Source organism: Colletotrichum fructicola (genome assembly GCF_000319635.2).
Source record: "Colletotrichum fructicola Nara gc5 chromosome Unknown KSG_Nara_v1_contig01, whole genome shotgun sequence".
Lineage (NCBI taxonomy): Eukaryota > Fungi > Ascomycota > Sordariomycetes > Glomerellales > Glomerellaceae > Colletotrichum > Colletotrichum fructicola.
Genome location: NW_027094051.1, coordinates 4045900 through 4063114, shown reverse-complemented (window position 1 = coordinate 4063114; position 17215 = coordinate 4045900). Strand labels below are relative to the sequence as shown.

The following is a 17215-nucleotide window of genomic DNA, read 5'->3' as shown; positions in this document are numbered from 1 at the left end:
CACACTGGTGCTGGTGCTTGTACCTCCGTACCCATCTTCCCCCATCCTGGTCACCATAATCCCATCTCTCTCTCATCCTCGAACCCCTGCCACCACGTCTGGGCCTACCTCCATCCGGTGTAGCTTGTCTTCGAACATGCCCATCTCTCCTCCGTCTGCTGCTGGCCCTGCTGCTGCATGGCCAGACGGTACGTCGACACAAGGTCGGGATCTAATACCATAACTCCACACGCTACTTACTACATGTCGTTCACTGCCCACTCCCATTTATAAGACCAGTGCCCGCTCCTGGACCCGTGAGGCTGAGATCTTTAACCTTCTGATGATGTCCAAGTATAGCATCTGTGATCTCAGTTGAACCGAAAGCCTCCACCCGGCCAGCAAGCAAGCAATCCTTCCTTCTCCAGACTTCAAAACTTCGGTGCCTGATTCACATTGGTCTGTTATAAGTCCTTCTCACTCTCCGCCTCGCCGATACATCGTCACTTGGCCACATCACATACCAACAACACATACACCCGTAAACGGCGCTTGGACATACACACATACACACACTCACTCTCCATCGACACTGACAACATCATCGACCTTGGACCCTCACCACCTTGTCCGTATGTGCCATCCAGAGTTTCTTCCTAGTCGTCCTTCTTCTTTATCAATGGCTTCCAGTTATTCCGAGCAGGGTTGCGAGAACTCTTACTCACTTCCACCCAGATCCCGAGCAGGAAGCCGCGTATCAGCCACCACTGCTCAGTTCGCAAGCATACAGCTCGTCGATTCCCCCAGAACCTTGCCGATAGAGTCCAGCCCCTCCATCAGGTCCGAGGCTCTTCATTCCTCCGGCTATATCAGTCCCAACCCGCCCAGCTCGGCCACCTTCCTCTCAACCAACTCTAGCTCCCAAGGATACTCGCCTTTCCCCCTCCTGCCTCCCGAGATCTTGAATGCAGAGTGGAACGACAGCAACGAGGTACACCACCAACAGCACGCTTCCAACTCGACGCCTCTAGTCAGAGTAGACCCGGCCCAGGACACCTACTCTCACCACCACCCATCCTCATCGCCGCCACTACCACACGGAGCAAGCATGAGGTGCGCTCCCGGACCTTGAACCACGTTGAAAACCGTTGACCAGTCTCTCTAACACTTTGTCTCTTTCCCAGCACTGTTGCTATCCCATTCGACCCCACGTTCACCATGGGAAGCCGATCAACATTCACCTGGCCTGGTAAATCAGCTCCCCCCTCTCCCCTCCCAACAACAGCTCATCCCTGGACGTGCCTCTAACATGCATAACCAAAAGGCCTCGAACACAGCGGCGAATCAAGCGGGACGCTTCTCGGCCACAACCTCGCATCTCTCGGCTCCTCAGACGCCAGCCTCACACCGCCCAGCGGATCGAGATCAGTGACGGCCAGCCCGCCAAGGGGGGTCATGACGCCGGAGCAGCGGGAACTGAAGAAGCAGAGGGACCAGGCGCGCCGGGACTCAAAGACCTCTCAACGGGTAAGGAGAGCCGGCAGCAACAGCTACATCCACTCGCCACCGCTCTCGATGCCCGACGTCTCCAGCACGATGGGCGTTCCCGTCTACACCACCGCGCCAGCCCCGATCTCGCTCCTCGCCGAGCCGACGACCACCATGGGAAGCTCGTCATACCTCCCTTCCTACAGCCCGCCGCTGTCAGACCACGGCTACCAGAGCGGGTACCCTCCGATGGCGCCGGCCTACAGCATGGGCGGCATGGACTACTCCAACCAGTTCCAACCACCAGCACAGTACGGGTACGTGAGCAGCGAACCGAGAAGTGGTGGCCGAGGCCACTACTTTTGGCAGCAGCAGCAGCAGCAGGGCAGGAAAGCTGACACACCGCCTCTTAGCAGCCGCCCTCCACTGTCAGTCAGCCAGGACCCGATGATGTACGGCGTGCCGCCCTCGATGGCGCCCGGAGCCGGAGCGGACCAGGGAGGGCACGTGAGGGTGGTGCAGAGCCGGCCCAAGCCCCAATGTTGGGAGCACGGCTGCAATGGCCGCCAGTTCTCGACCTTTAGCAACCTCCTCAGACACCAACGCGAGAAGTCAGGCCAAGCAGCCAAGGCGACCTGCCCCAACTGTGGAGCCGAGTTCACGAGAACAACGGCGCGGAACGGCCACCTCCTCCACGACAAGTGCAAGCAGCGCCGCAACACATAGACCTGCTGGGGTGACGTGGCTTAGGGGCACGGCCTGCCTTGTTTTGTTTGTGTTGGAAGCAACCATCATTCATCATTATTTTTAACGACGCAAAGACCGGCATGACACCTCTTTTTTTTCACTCTTCCCTGTTGGTTGTTGGCGGGGGATGTGTTGGATGGAGAAGGGGGGCAGCACAGTCAGGGAGAGAGGGGCCGTCGGACTTTGGCTGGGCCCCTTGCTCTTCCGCTCCTCGCACATCATCCATGCCGACATGCGACGACCAACAACGTACGAGAACGACCAACGCCGCACTGCGCGTCGCTGCCCGCCCCCCTCTTTTTGGTGTTTTCTGTTTTCTTCCATTCTATCTGTACATCCTAGGGAAAGAAGAAAACAAAAGGACTTTTGGCTTGGAGAGGAGGAGAGGAGAAGGAGATAGGCTGTGGTTTGGGAATCAAAAATTGACTTTGCTTTGTCTTAGAGGAAGGGAAACGGTCAGAACGTGTCTATCCTCCGTGGTTACATGTTCTCGCCGCCTTGGGAGGATACGGTGTTTATTTTTCTGTCATTTTTTGCTCTGCTCTGCTCTGCGTTGGCTACTTTGATTTTTGGACTTTTGTTTTATGGAGAAAGGGATGGCATTCTTGGCTTATTTTCGTTCACAAAACACCAACCACCACCAACAACCGCGGCGTCGGGGATCCCGGCCGCTTCTTCACCACCCAATTTTTTTTTTACTTTCTATTCTCCTCATCTTTTAAGATATACCCTTTCTTTAGCGTTTCTTGAAATACACCTCGTTCCCAAGGAAACGAAAGATTACGGAAAACGCTGTTCTTCTTCTTCTCTTCTTCTTGTTCACACAACCTTCTTCCAACCTTCAAACTTTTTTTGTCGTTTGGTTTTTTACATATTGCCTATTTTGGACATACGGTGTTGATTGATTGAGAGTGAGAGAGAGACGTCTGGTACATAATTTTCTTCTACCTTTTTTTGTATGCTGGTCGGGCCTCGATGGCACACACACACATTACACACACAAACGAATCAAAAATCCAAATGCAAATGTTGTTAAGAACCGAACGTCATCGGAGTTCCCTCCCCCCTCCCCCCCCCCTCCGCTCCAATGTGACTTGTGAACGACTCCCGCAATGGATGCTACCCTCATCGGGGGAAAAAAAGACAACAGAAACAACGGTAACCAGACCCCTGGTTTTTTTCTTAATCTCGAAAAGACTCTGCAGCCTCTGACGGGCCTATGAACGGCGCGGGAGAGAGAGTCACCTGTTTCGGAGAGAGGCCCCCAAAGTTGGTCCCAACATGGTCTAGGGTACCCTTGGGCAGGGGAGGGGGGTGTGGCGGGAAAGGTCACAGTTGTCGCTTTCCAAAACAGTGGTAAATTTCTGTATCTTGTATTTTCGTATTTTTCTGATTCTCCTCTCCTCTTCTTTACGTTCCTCAAGGTGCGTCGTGGGTGAGGCATGCAACAAACGAAAAGCTGCCTCGGCTTCATGCAGAAAGGACCTCACAGAAGAAACAAGACCCCGTTTACCTTACAAAGGGAACAATAAGCATTGCTGGGAAGGATTACGAGATGGGGGGCGCGCGGGTTTACGGGTACGCGGTGCATGGTATGGTGCAGAATGGATACCTAGCTAACCTCGGACGGCGCGCGAGAAAAACAACGAATGAAAAAGAACATTGAATTCAGCGAAATGAAGCCCAAGGTGCTTTGCTTCTTTCGTCCGATATCGTTTTTGGATCTTTTGTCAAGTCGTCAATATGGAGATACGACGGGTTCTAGCAAGGTGTGGGCGTGGCGGAGAACACACTAAACAGAAGGAAAAAAGCGATGGGGACCTGGCTTTCGGAGTCGCTCTCCGTCCATGGGTTGGTGGGTGAAAGGGGAGGGGTCCCCCCCGCTGCTGTTGCGTAGGCGCCGCCTGCCAAGGGCGCGCGACCTGTGGCCGGGGGTCTCCCGGTGATGTCAAGATCAGTCGAGCCGAGTTTGGAGGAGAGCAGGGCCTGCTTTATCCGGTCGAGCCTGGGGCCGGGGTTCAGAAGGGAATAATCCCAACCCAACTCCAGGAAGCAGCACTCCTAGGGGCCCCGGTCCTCCAGCAGACAAGGCGAAGGCCTAACAAGCAGATTGAGTGCTGATTTGACGGGGCCTGTTCCTCCCATCCCATCATGATCCGTCCCGTTTCCAGGTCGCAGCATCAATGCAAACGTCAAAATGGCCGAGCGATGGCTCTCTGAGCGCGCAGTCTTCGTTCTGCAACCCGCAGTCTGGGCCAGAGGTGAAGCATTCGAGCAGGAAGCGAGAGGGGACCAAGGCATGCAGCGTCCCAAAGCAGGCCATGACGACTTGCATCTTCATATCTGGCAAGGCACGGAAGAGGGGCGGTATCGACTCGACCCAAGCCTCTTCTGTCGACACTAGTCCTGGCGGGCAATTGAAGACCCGCCTCCCGTTGCAACGGACCTGAACCTGGGCCTGTCTGTGGACCTGGATTGTAACCTGGATCCCGGGCTCGGGGCTCTAGGACTCTGGCAACGGGTAGCGATCGCCGCCGCAGACAACCCAGCTTCAGTTGAGGCAACAGACATGTACATGCGCGCTGGGTTTTGCAGACGTCGTCCGCAGAACCTACACACTGAAAACGCACAGGTGATGGCAGAAAACCTGCGGCTCAGCATCCAAAGAGTCGCTGTGCTCTGTTTTTCGCATTGCGACGAGCGTCCAGAAACGAAGAACTGGGAGATACGTACCTGGCCGCTGGTATCCCGAGGTAGCGAATTGGAGATGCAGGTGTAGCTTCCCCGCCGTTCCCACCCCCTCCCCGTCCGACACAGCCGCGATGGAAATAGGACGGGTCCTAATTTGTAGGGACGTTCGGTCCAAGGTGACAACGCCCCGAATGAGAGCACCAGGCCGGTTGAGGGTTCATCTCGCCATGTGAGTATGGTTTAGGGTCCCAAGTGACGGTGTGATGGAACAACAAGCCTCTGTTTAGGCATCAAAATAAGGTCGAATCACAGATGCGCCAACTCATCTCTATCCTCGTGGAAGTGAGATGAGCGTTGCTTTTTTGGAAATTGGGGCTTGGGACGGGCCGCCAGGGCGAGAAGGATGAAGCGGGCAGACGGCGGGCGCTGGCGCTGGCGCTGGCGCTGGCGCTGGCGCTGGAGGAGGTGGCGGCGGCTTGCAGCGTCTGTCGTTGGTGGTTGTCGATGGGCGATGATGACGATGATGCCGTCGTCGGTCGCTTGTCGTCTCCAATGGGCCCAGGCTGGTCGAGGGAATCACGCGCATCGTCCGCGGTGCTCCGCGGGAAGTCGGGCGTGTCGGGCAAGAGTGCGCCCAAGTGTGCCGTGTGTAGCTTAATGGTGGTTTGCCGTGACCGCTGCGTCAAGGGCGTGTCATCCTCCCAGCCCAAGACACACGCAGACGCAGCCAAGGCAAGGTACACACCCACACGTCGGTGGGTGTACGATCAACATGGGATGAGAGAGAGAAAGGCAACCTGCATTGCAGTGCAGCGCAGCATTGCAGCTCGAGGTCGAAAAGCGGCGTGGGTGCCACCCGGTTGGTGTCGCGAGCAGCCAGGGCATTGGAGGTGACAGTCCAAGTGACGGGGAGAGGACGCAAAAAGACTCGACATGAGTGGACGGGCCGGACTACGATGAACGGCCCACTGGCAGCCAAATGGCGAGCAGACGAGTGCCCCGTCAGCCCTCATCCGACAGTCCATCTTCCAACAAGGGGGGAGAGAAAAAGCTGCGGATGACAAGTGAAGAAAGCCAGGGAATTGTGCAGGTCGGTGGATACTTGTCCGCAGTGCAGCGTCTCCACCAACACCAAAGTACCTTTTCTTGCAGCATCTCCACCTCAGTTGGTCGTCGCTGCTGAGCTGAAGCAGCAGCGTGTCAAACAACGCAGAAGCCGCTGCTTGTCGTGCCTCGTCTTGTCATCCCTTAGCTGTTTGTTCCCACTGCCACCTCCAATTTCTCCAATTTCGCCTTTCCTTGCACTGCGCCGTGCTATAACAACGAGTCGTATACATAGTATATACCCTTCGGTCCCGAGTCCTCGTCCGAAGTGCTGGGATCTGGGTTCATCGTTCGTCTCGTTGGTTTGTGCTCTTGTCGGAGTCTCTCCGCCCCCAAATTCCAGGGTGGAGCGGGCGGTTCAAGTCGCTACCCGAAACTCTCGCAATGACCAGCCCTTTGGCCAATACTCTCTTTGCACTTCGAGGTCGACCAATGTACTCTGCGGTACTCTTTGGAGAACTGCTCGTCCATCTGCCTCCACACCCCAGCCCTCCACTCACCCCCTCAGACCCCTCAAGAAGCTGGAGCCCTGCCCTATGAGGCACATGGCTTACAGGGAGCTCTCCAAGTTGGGAGAGCGAGGCGCGAGAGACGAGGCATGGAGATGAGCGGCCGTCTGCGGGAGAGGAGGGGGCGACTGACGCACCCTGTGAAGATGTGGGAGAGGCAGGGCCACACCTGATGGAATCTGAGGTAATCTCTCGCAACTCACATCCATCCGGCCATGTACCGTACGTGCCGCAAAATGCCGAACCACATCGGAACTTAGCGGTGGACTCCCGTAAGCCGCCTGTTCGAAGCTCGTAAACGTACAGAGTTAACTTTCAGTCCAAAGTTCCTCTGATTTAGCAGTCAGACGAACGCGAGAGATGTGAGTACAGATGGAAACCTAGGCTCCTGCTCAGAAGGCGCGCTGCGTTGAAGGCATTTCCCGACGTTGACGACGAATCCGACGTATCGGGAATTGTGCTCGATGGTCGTGTGTAGTCATTTGCTCCTTTGAGAAACCGGCAGGCCCCCCCTGACGGCAGCCTGGGGTTGCTGGGTTAAGACCCCGATGGGGATAACGATATCCTGGTTTGGTCGCCGACGCTGGCCATGTCCAGCTGTCCACGCAAGCCCCAATGTATCGTTGACCGTCGCCTCTGAGAAGGCTCGAAGCTCTGTCCTGTGAGAGAGGCAGGGATAAGATAAGGGGGGTCAGGGGGTGGGGAGGTCGAGACGGAGCGCAACTCCGTGGCCCATGCTTTGTAAACCCGTACGTATCCAACCGGCCGATTCTCTGGGCCGAAACATGAGAATACCCCGAGCACGACCCGATGTGCTTCGGGACGGGTGCGATGCGGCGTACTCTAGAATATGGAGACCCTGCAAATAATAATCAAACGCGGCCCTCGCGACGGAGCCGGTGGCTGCACTGTCTAAAGTAGGCAATAATATGCCCTCCGCGGATGGGCAATGCGTGAACGAAGCCCTCTCCAAGCGTTCTCATAGGGAGATTGCGCTCGTTACAGTGGTCTCATGCTCCACCAGGGCCCTCCTGGTGGATATCAGAGATCCCCAAGGTCCGTGGCAAGTCGGCCCCGTTACGCCCGTCGGTGAATGTTTGCGACGGCGTGTACTCGTCGGGCTCGTCGGTGTTCTCCTCCGGGCCTGGATTCCCACAGCCAAACGGTCGGCCGCCCGCCGTCATTAACCATCACAAGGAAGCCCCCGGTGCTGCAGCGAGCACAGGAGGAGTAGACAGACAGAGAACGCCAGGCTAGACTGCGACGATGCCAAGGATCCGTGAGCAGGTCGGAGTTGTCAAGATCGACCCTGCTGCCCTGCCATACCCCGAAAGCCAAGAAGCCTGGCTCAATTTTGTCAAGATTAACGTCACGGCGAGTCTGTTTCGAAGACTTGGTGGCCCGGCTCACATGTGCAGTCTCGTGGGTGACCGCGCGGCCGTTCGAATGAAGCCCATGCCGCAAGTCGTTTCAGGAGCGCACACAGACAGCCTTCTGCGTGGGGTGGCCAATGGCGATGCGTAGGGGCTTCAAGTGAAGTCAAACGGCGACAGCCTCCCGACATCCAACGCGTGAGGCTCCCCCGACCAGTTCGTTGCAGATTGGGGGCCAAGATTCCTCTCCACGAACTCTTTACATAATCAAGCGAGCTGCCGGCCGCACGTGATGAGGGGATCAAGACTTTCAGCGAGAGTCCAAGCACTCGGTACCTTGGTGACCAGGACAAGGTAGCATCCGTGTGGTCCCCATTCCTTACCGCTCTAGGGAATGACCTCGAGGTGGTATTCGTACCGTTGTCAGTGACCCACTCTGCAGGCACGACAATTAATCAACAGGCTCTGATGCTGCCCTTCGCTTCGCACTGGCTGCTATTGGGCAGAGTACTCAACGGCGTCTTCTTCTCTTGGCTCTTATTGGCCGTCATGCGAACCAAAACTCAATGTTCTTTCAACGCCTCCTGGACTCTGGCAAGTGGGAATAGTCGACGAGGTATGTGTGAGATCGTCCACTGCCGCTTGTGACCCCTCTCAGGATTCTGCGGCATAGTGCTGGTTCGTTCTCACATACGGCCAGCAGAAGACTCCCAATGCTATCAAATTCTGATGAAAGAAGGCTCGTCGTAGAGATGCGATGCCTCTTCGATATCCTTTCCCGGAGCCTATTCTGGACTTGACCGACCATGGGGACCATCGTCATTGACGCAGTTGCCGTTTGTCACTTGCTTGAGTCCAGGGAACGGCCATTGCGGAGTTGTCTCTCAACCCGTATTGCGTGCCTTGCTGTCGATGTCGACTGGGTAGAGTAATACTGAGCGCGGATCACTGCGAAAGGATCGGTGTAGAATGCTATGCGTCAGGTCCTAAAATTAACTTGTCAGGGCAGCCACTTAAGATCGTGAAAACTAACGATGATGTAGGACTCGCTCGTTGTTTCTGGAATGGCGCACTCCGCGCTGCGGTGAGGTTGACACCATCCAGAGTCCATCCAAGACGGGCCTCTAGGCAGCAGAATTAATCAGATCCACCGGTGAACTGGGTGGCTTGGGCCGCTGCCGCTGCCGGCCGGGACCATCCTCCAATACGTCCGCACCTCCATCCACTGCCCTATGCTGCTTCCACTTGGTAACAGCCCTATAAGTCCTGAAGACTGAAGCAGCAGGCCCTCCCTGTGGCGTCTCGTGGTGGGTATTGGACGAATGTCACTCTGAAGGATGATAAAGCAGCGGTCCTGGTCGACGGCTAGTGATGGTCGCAAGGCAGGGGCCAGCTCATAAGGCGGTTATGGAACGCCCACATGGAAGCTCTGGAAAGCAATGCGCCACCGGATAGCTTGCAGTAGGTCGTGTTCTGCCCCTTCTGATTCGCGGGCGGGCTGTGAATGGCGATGGAGTCGTTACCCCTGATGTGCGGGCGTTCAGATCGGGAGGATTGCAGACTCTGGCTGAACGCTGGGCCCCTGATATGAAGAGGAAGACGACGGTGACGAGACTTGACCTGACCTGGAAACCGGTAAACCTCATCTGGCATGCCATGTGAAGGAAGCAACAAACACGACACGATGCAAGGCCCCCTTGACTTGGTCTTCTCAATTTGGGTCGGTCAAAGACATCCTCTCTCGGCGCAACGACGATGGAATTAGTCCCCCCCGCGGTGACGATGTGTTGTCTCCTTCGGAACTAGCTCCTGAGGTCTGTAAACCCGTGGGTCTTGGGGGCCATATCCCCTCTCCCCTCTGAAGGATGAGGCTTGACATGAAAGGCTTGTGATCGGACAGGCTGATGGCCGATTGGGGTAACGCCTACGGCGAGTCGGGGTTTGAACCACCTTTCTCGTCATCCTGTCAATAGGTCGATTCGCTGGGGAGACCCTGATCGAATCTCCCCGGACGGACGAGCGAGCCGACACCGCGCGATGTCGAGATACGCAGTACTGGGGCACCCGAATGACGCGACGACTGCTGGATTAGTTTGAAAACCGCGGTGCTGGCGGATGGACAGGACGCCCGCAGCTTGGTTCATTTTTGAGAGTGCTGGTCGATATCGAAGCCTCGACCGATCGTCCGACGTACACTTCTCGGACGATTCTGAAATTGCTCTTCATGTCGCGCACTGGCCCGACCAATCCACGCTGAATACGAAACACGGCTAGTCTCTCACTGGCCGTGGAAGTCTTCTGTGCTTCGCTTGTGGCGGTTAGGAGGCGAAAACTGTTAGCAGTGTAGTCTTGGTCTGATCTTCATGACACTTGTAGGCGTACCTTTGGAGATGGAGTCCAGCTGCTGCCTCTGCAGGTATCTGTACCACTCTCTATCGTGCCATAGCCCCTATCCCTTGGCTGGCAGTAACAGCAGCTCCCTGTCTGTCTCCTGTACGTAGCGGCATGCAAGTGAAGCCAGGTTCGAGGTCGCTTGTCTTGATCCTTCGCGTCGCTACCCCACACTCACCGTCTAAACGGCGGTGCTAGTCGAGCACTGCACCCTTTCTGGCTTGACAAGTCGGCAGGAGCATTGGCTGCGGGCGCGCGTTAGGCGGAGACCGCTTCGCATTGATGGATGAGGGAGGCGGCGGCTCGGTCGACGTCTCCCATCGCAGGAAATCTGCAGACCGTACGGCACATCGGAGGGTTCAATGACTTGCGGTCCCGCGTGGGCCCAGAAACTGGCACCCGGACGGTCGTTCAAAGGCACGATCAAGATCCATATGGCTTAGATAACATGGCCGGGGAAGCGTTGTGAAGACAGAGGCAATTTGGGGAGGGCGTGATTGTAGAAGAGGAGTCGACAAGGAGGGCGTCGATGCAGTGGCCACTAGATGGGGGTCAGAAGTATACTGTGCGCAAACAGTGCTTCAACAGCATCCGCACATGCCAAGCACAATCTGCGCCTGTCTCGCTTCCTCCGCTGCTTTCTCTTCGCTAGCGCTAACTGCAGGCGGATTAAGCGCGGCTCTGCGATAGGCTGGACCCTCACCACCCCAAATTCAATGTTTGGACACGCACCTAAGCGCAGCGCTTAGTCGGCATCACGACCAGAGAGAGTAAACAAAACCGACGACGCTTCACGGCGGCGACGACATCGCGACAATAACTTGATATCGAGCAACACGAGAGCGACAGAGTACTGCTACTTCTCCAGTGACAGCCCACGTCGCCAACAACCCAACATCTGCAATGAGGCGGGCCTCGAATCCTTCTGCTTGAGAACGCCGTTTGTGCATGCCTGCAGCCATGGCCCTGACGATGAACCCGCCCTCGAGGTGGTCCAACAAGAGGCAGAAGGTGTTCAAGTCTGTCTTTGACACGGAAATCTCGCAGCCTACGCCTTATTCGACACCCTCAAAGAGGTTCACCGCGCAAAGCGAGCCATTCGGTGGCACACCGCAGTCACCACAGCCACCACACCACCAGTCTCCCTCCCGCTCGCACTTTCGCGGCGGCAGCAAGGCCTTGAACCACCCAGGATCCCCTCCGTCGACGCTCCCAGGCATCCAGTCCACTGAAGCCAGCGACCAAGTTCGCTGGGATCGAGCGTGGCATGTCGTCACGACCCGTATCCAGTTACCTGCCTCGGTTGCCGCGGAAGACTCCTTCGGGACCCTGGCGACGGAATCGCAGGACCATGACGCTGAGTTCCATGACAGTCTGAGCCTGGTACTGCATCCCGAGAGACACGTCCAGCATGCCACTCACACGGAGGACATTCTCTCCTGGCACACCCAGCAGGTTCGCCACCACTTCGCCCATCACGTCCTGCCCCTGCTGTCTGCATGCAACAGCTACGGAGACCAGGGCCAGGTTCTTCTGGGGAGCATCCATACGCTAGAAGCAGCCCACCGCCAGTATCTCTACGGCCTGTCTCTTGTCGTGCGGGGTCTCGAGTCCAGGAAGGCGGACATCGCGGTCGACAAGTTCCGGCGCGATTTGCACGCAGTCATCGGCAACTCCATGTCACAGGCGCTTATGGAATCTCTCCGTGCGGTCCTGGGTCGCTTGATGAGGGAGGTTCTGGGCATGCAGGCCCGGCCTTCGTCTGGGAGATCTTGGGAGACTGCCCTGCAAGGGGATGGCCAGGCAGCAGCGGCGGCGGAAGCAGCGCGGCAAGAGCTGCTGCAGATGGTCGAGACACTACACAAGGTCGGCCTTGCGGGCGAGCGGTTCCAAGTGCTGTTTGCCGAGTTGATGGATGCAACAATGGCCGAGCACATCAAGACATCCTTCGCCGGGGCTTGGGCGCAATCAAAGGCAGACGGCAGGAAGGATGCGCCACGGTCTTCGCTGACCGCTCGCGCAGCGAAGCACAGCACACCTTCACGCTGCATTGCTGCACTCAGTGATTGGGTGGAAAACCGCTACTCCCGGTTGGCGGTCGAGGTGTTTGCGCGCCTTGATAGCGGGGAGATTGCCTGGGGCGATGTCGAAAAGTGGAAGGAGATTGCAGTCGGGAGATTGGCAGTCATGCGCATCCACGAGCTTTTCGACATTGTGTTGCAATGGCCAGAGAGTAGGGGGGCGCTGGACGACCTGCGCATGGCCATCACCACGCCGCAGAGACGGCTGCAGTTGACGGATACGTTTTCGGCAGCGTTACAGAAGCGTTTGCTTCACCCGGGACGGTCGACGCTCGATATACTTCGCGTGTACATCTCCATGATTCGGACCTTTCACGCTCTCGACCACTCCAAAGTACTCCTGGACCGAGTGGTCCATTCCCTGCAGCTCTACTTGTGCCAGAGAGATGACGCCATCCCCATCGTCGTCACCGGCCTGCTGTCCAGTCCGGAAGATGTCGACACGGCCGGCAAAACCAAACTCGTGGAGCTCGCGGTTCTCCTCAACGACCCCTCACAGCAGCGGCGTCCGGCGACGGATGACGAGGAGCTGGACTGGGACGACATGGAGTGGATCCCCGATCCGGTCGACGCGGGCGTGAACTACAAGCGCCCCAAGTCCGAAGACGTCATTGGCACTCTCATCAACGCCTTGGGCTCGCAGGACATCTTCATCAAGGAGTTCCAAAATATTATTGCGGGCAGACTGCTGTCTACTCAAACAGACTTCCCCCAAGAGATCAGAGTGCTTAACCTGCTCAAGAAGCGCTTCGGCGAGAACGCTTTGCAGAACTGCGACGTCATGATCAGAGATATCCAAGACTCTAGGAGAGTCGATGCGACCATCACCAAGAACGTCAGGACGGGCCACATCGGTGGTCCTCCTCGCCGATCCAAGGACCTTCCGTCCTACCACACCAAGATTCTTTCTCGGCTCTTTTGGCCCGGCATGGACAGGGAGCACTTTATCCTGCCACGCCCCGTCGTCGAAATGCAGGGCCGCTACGATGAGGAGTTTGAACGTCTCAAGTCTTCACGCAAGCTCACGTGGCTCAACAATCTCGGCATCGCAACGGTCAATCTGGAGCTGGAGGACCGCACGGTCGAGCAGGAGTGCAAGACGTACGAAGCCGTCGTCATCTACGCCTTTCAAGAGGACGACGCCGACCCGGAAGCTGTCCCTGTGCGGCGTACGGTTGAACAGCTGGAGGAGATGCTGCAGATGGATGACGATCTCATCCGCTCTGCTATACACTTTTGGGTGAGCCACCGCGTCCTGCGTGAAACCGAACCCGGCACGTTTGTCGTCCTTGAGAGGCTCGAAGACGATGTCGACAAGGACGCGTCCGCCGCCGGGCCTTTCGACGGCGACGCGCGCGCCCCCCCGTCTGGCGACTTTTCACCCAAGAAGCCGGCGCTCGACGCAAAGGAGAAGGAGAAGCGGCAGGTCTACTGGCAGTTCATCGTCGGCATGCTCACCAACTCGAGCCCGGCGATGCCGCTTTTCCAGATTGCCATGATGATGAAGATGCTCATCGCGGACGGGTTTCCCTGGAGCAACGAGGAGCTGCAGGAGTTCCTCGGCGAGAAGATTGCCGAGGGGGAGCTGGAGCTGGCGGGCGGAAAGTACAAGCTCCCGAAGAAGTGAACATGAATGAGAGACTGCTCTCGACGGTGGTTCTGCCGTGCTGGAGATTGATCATTTCCAACGTAGTCAGCCACAAATAGACAATAAATATGATACCCAAGCAGGAGATGATGCGTTCCACGACGAGCAGTGTGCCTGTGAGGTCCGGCTTTCCAAACTCGCTGACCTTCATTCGGGGGCACAAGGCATGATTTTCTCAAACAGCTGGTCCATCGACATGATGTAGGCATGCTCTCTGTGTACGCGCACCAATGGCTCACCAGGTGACGGCGTACTGGTCAAGGGAGATTTAACTGCGCATGCTTGACACCATGGAGATTACAGAACACATCTTGGGGAGACCGCAAATTTGATGTAGATAACAACACGGCACTGTCTCATGCTGCCCGTTGCCATGATTTTTCCAGGTCTTGAGAACATGCAAAGCCACTCGCCAGCGATATCAAGGGCGTTTGTAATTTGCTTCTTCAGGTTTGGCGAATGTACGTCAATTTTGCTCGTCTAGCTCATTTACATATGCTGGCTCATCCTGGGCCACGTAGGCTTTTCCAGCAGTGCCAGACGACCACCAGAGGCATCGTGGCACGGCGAGTCTAGTTCTTGGGTTCTTCCGCGGTTTGATGCTTCATCATCCTCTGGTGATGTCTTCTCGCCCGCGTCTTGCAGGCCGGTACAGAGGTCCAGAGGTCCAGAGACAGCTCACAAGGCCGCCTACACCACAGCTTTTATCGTCCCCTAAAGATCAACTTTCGTCCCCCAAGAGACCCCAGTGTCCCGGCGTTGCCCCATGCCCATCAGCTGCTGACGCGCCATCACACCGGGTCACACGGCCTGCGTGTTCTTCACCTAGCTCAACCGTCGTCTACGCCGCAGTCAGATTCAGGGGTATAACTCTGAATGTACAGAACCGAAAAGTCTAAAATGCGTGCGTGCGTGCGTTCCCAGAGTCTCATCTAGACCCTCTTGCCCTGCTTCAACAGGTCGCCCACCTTTGGCGGCAGCACCAGCGCGCTCCTGTCGTTCCGCCTGTAAAAGTCCACCACCGCCAGCGCCGTCTTCTCCGGCAGGTCCTCATGGATGAAGTGGCCCGCTTCAGGGAAGACCTGCAGAGCGTATTTACCTGGTCCATGTCAGCTTAGCCGATAGCAACGAGTCAACGGGACGAACGCACCCTGCATCTGGCCGATGGTCAGCTCCGTGTCCAGCCTATCCGTCCCCGCCAACAACAACAGCTTCCCGCCGCGTGCCTCGAGGAACTTCTTGCTCAGACCCACGAACCAGCCCTCCCAGAACGGCTGCGTCGCCGCGAGGTCCGTCCGCCACCGCCACGGCCGCGTCGGATCGGCGCGGTCGTCGAATACCAGCAGCGCCGGCACCGACGTGCGCGCCGAGACGGAGTTGCGGATCGTGCGCGAGCGGATGTGCCAGTCGATGCCCGACTGCAGGCTCACGAAGCCGCCCGGCCGCGTCGAGAGGTACGTCAGCATGCTCTGCAGGGCGTCCATGGCGGAGCCCTCGACGACGTCGAGCACGCCGTAGCCCAGCAGCGCGGCGCCGAGGCGGCCCGTCTTGGCGAGGTCCGTGACGACGGCGCCGCCGAGGGAGTGCCCGATCAGCACGACGGGCGGGAGCTCCTTCCAGCCCATGCGGGCCTTGGTCAGCTGGATGACGTTGAACAAGTCCGCGGTCAGGATGTCGAGCTTGAGGTCCAGGCCGGTGCCGTCGGTGACGGAGGTGGAACCGTGGCCCCGGGCGTCGGGGGAGAGGATGCCGGCATTGGGGAGGCGTTTCCGGATTTCGGACGAGAGGGCGGCGAAGGAGAGGCCCGAGGAGCCGGCGCCGTGGTGCATGACGAATAGCGGCCCCTTGTCCACGGGCGAGTTGAGGTAGGCATGGTACGTGACGGTGGCCTCGGCCTCGGCCTCGCCGTCCCCGGGCTGCTTCAGGAAGAGCTCGCGCTCAAAGTACGTCGTCCAGGGGATCTGCTCCAGCGTGCGGCCCCGCGACACACTAGAAGCCGAATCAGCGGTGCCGAACCTCTCCCTCGCAGCAGCAGCAGCGGCGCCCCTCGGAGATGACTGGAAACAAAAAATTCCTTACCCTTGCGGCCGAGCGAACAGGTTCTGGCTGGGCGACGGGATGACGGTGCCTGTTGAGGAGGCGGACGAGGCGGACGAGGCCGAGGAGGAGTCGCCGTCGTCTGGGTGGTCCGGCAGCTCTGGGACCTGGTCGTGCTCTGGTTCCTCGTCGAGGTCGTTGAGAGGCTCCGGCAGGGGGTGCATGGGGTCGAGTTTCCTCTTCGCCCAGGCCTTTTGTAACTCACTCATGTTGGGGGTTAAGCTGCCAAGGAGCGCTTAGTCCATGCGATAAGGCGGCCGAGGTGCTTGTTTTGTCGCCGTGTGGTTGGAGAGTCTGAGCAAGTGACCGGGGCGGGCCTGCACCGTCAAAGGAATTCTGTTGTCTTGGAGTCGTGTGAGCCTGAGCCCGGCAGACGACGGAGGATATCGCAGAGCAGAACCGGTGCCGGCGAGGAGTTGGCAGGTGATGGGTTGAGTTGACCGCGATGCGAGGCCAAGATCGGAGCGCCGTTTGGTGTGTGGATGACGTTCAGTGGGGTGATGAGGGGCAGTGACGCCGTTGGCACTGTACGCAGCCACTGCAACTGGCGGCACGTCACTGTGCGAAGACGTCCATGGAAATCTCCGTTATTTACTGTGCACCTGGACATTCGAAAAGAGCAAGCCCCCGGAACGGAGCCCCGGCGTCAACCAGGGACCTAGACATAGAAATCGCCCCTCAACGTCGAAACAACACGTCTTGGAAAGCTATCTCTGTAGAATTCAAATGTTCATGGCGAGAGCATTTTTGCCTCCATCACGAGGTTTCTGAAATGATCTGCAATGTGACGCCTGTTCAGCTTGCGTCCGATACGAACATAGTGTGCAACGTGGGACATGAGGCTCAGGGCGAAACAACAACGACAAAGAGACTGCTGCTACTAATGACCACCTAGGTAGATAAGGAGGCCAGGACAAGTCTGCTCTGTGCTTAACGACCTAAACAACGCAGCACGCAACCATGCCCAGAGAAGCCTCTCCTCCGTACAGTGCAAGTCCATCGACTCGACATCCAACAACCCCATCGCAATCAAACACATCAAGCCATCTCCTCCAGCCAAGCTCTCATGCTCGGCAGGCGTGTGGGCCAGACCCAACGATGAACACA

At 57.5% G+C, this 17215-nt stretch overlaps 3 protein-coding genes across 3 annotated transcripts; 2 read left to right on the top strand and 1 right to left on the bottom strand.

Annotated features, from left to right (window-relative positions):
• Positions 1-658: 658 nt before the first annotated feature.
• CGGC5_v001153 (putative C2H2-type zinc-finger transcription factor orf8) lies at positions 659-2193 on the top strand (the record flags this gene model as incomplete). The annotated part of the gene is made up of 4 exons (XM_032030028.1): positions 659-1092; positions 1164-1228; positions 1304-1784; positions 1881-2193. The coding sequence occupies 4 exons, from the start codon at positions 659-661 to the stop codon at positions 2191-2193; spliced, it is 1293 nt and encodes a 430-aa protein (XP_031890566.1).
• A 9049-nt stretch (positions 2194-11242) lies between these two features.
• On the top strand, positions 11243-13990 carry ANAPC2 (Anaphase-promoting complex subunit 2; the record flags this gene model as incomplete). The annotated part of the gene is made up of 1 exon (XM_032030024.1): positions 11243-13990. One exon carries the CDS (start codon positions 11243-11245, stop codon positions 13988-13990), a length of 2748 nt encoding a protein of 915 aa, XP_031890350.1.
• Positions 13991-14943: 953 nt separating this feature from the next.
• Positions 14944-16317, bottom strand: PPE1 (Protein phosphatase methylesterase 1; the record flags this gene model as incomplete). Its single annotated transcript, XM_032030022.1, has 3 exons — positions 14944-15110; positions 15162-16000; positions 16091-16317. The coding sequence occupies 3 exons, from the start codon at positions 16315-16317 to the stop codon at positions 14944-14946; spliced, it is 1233 nt and encodes a 410-aa protein (XP_031890346.1).
• Positions 16318-17215: the final 898 nt, after the last annotated feature.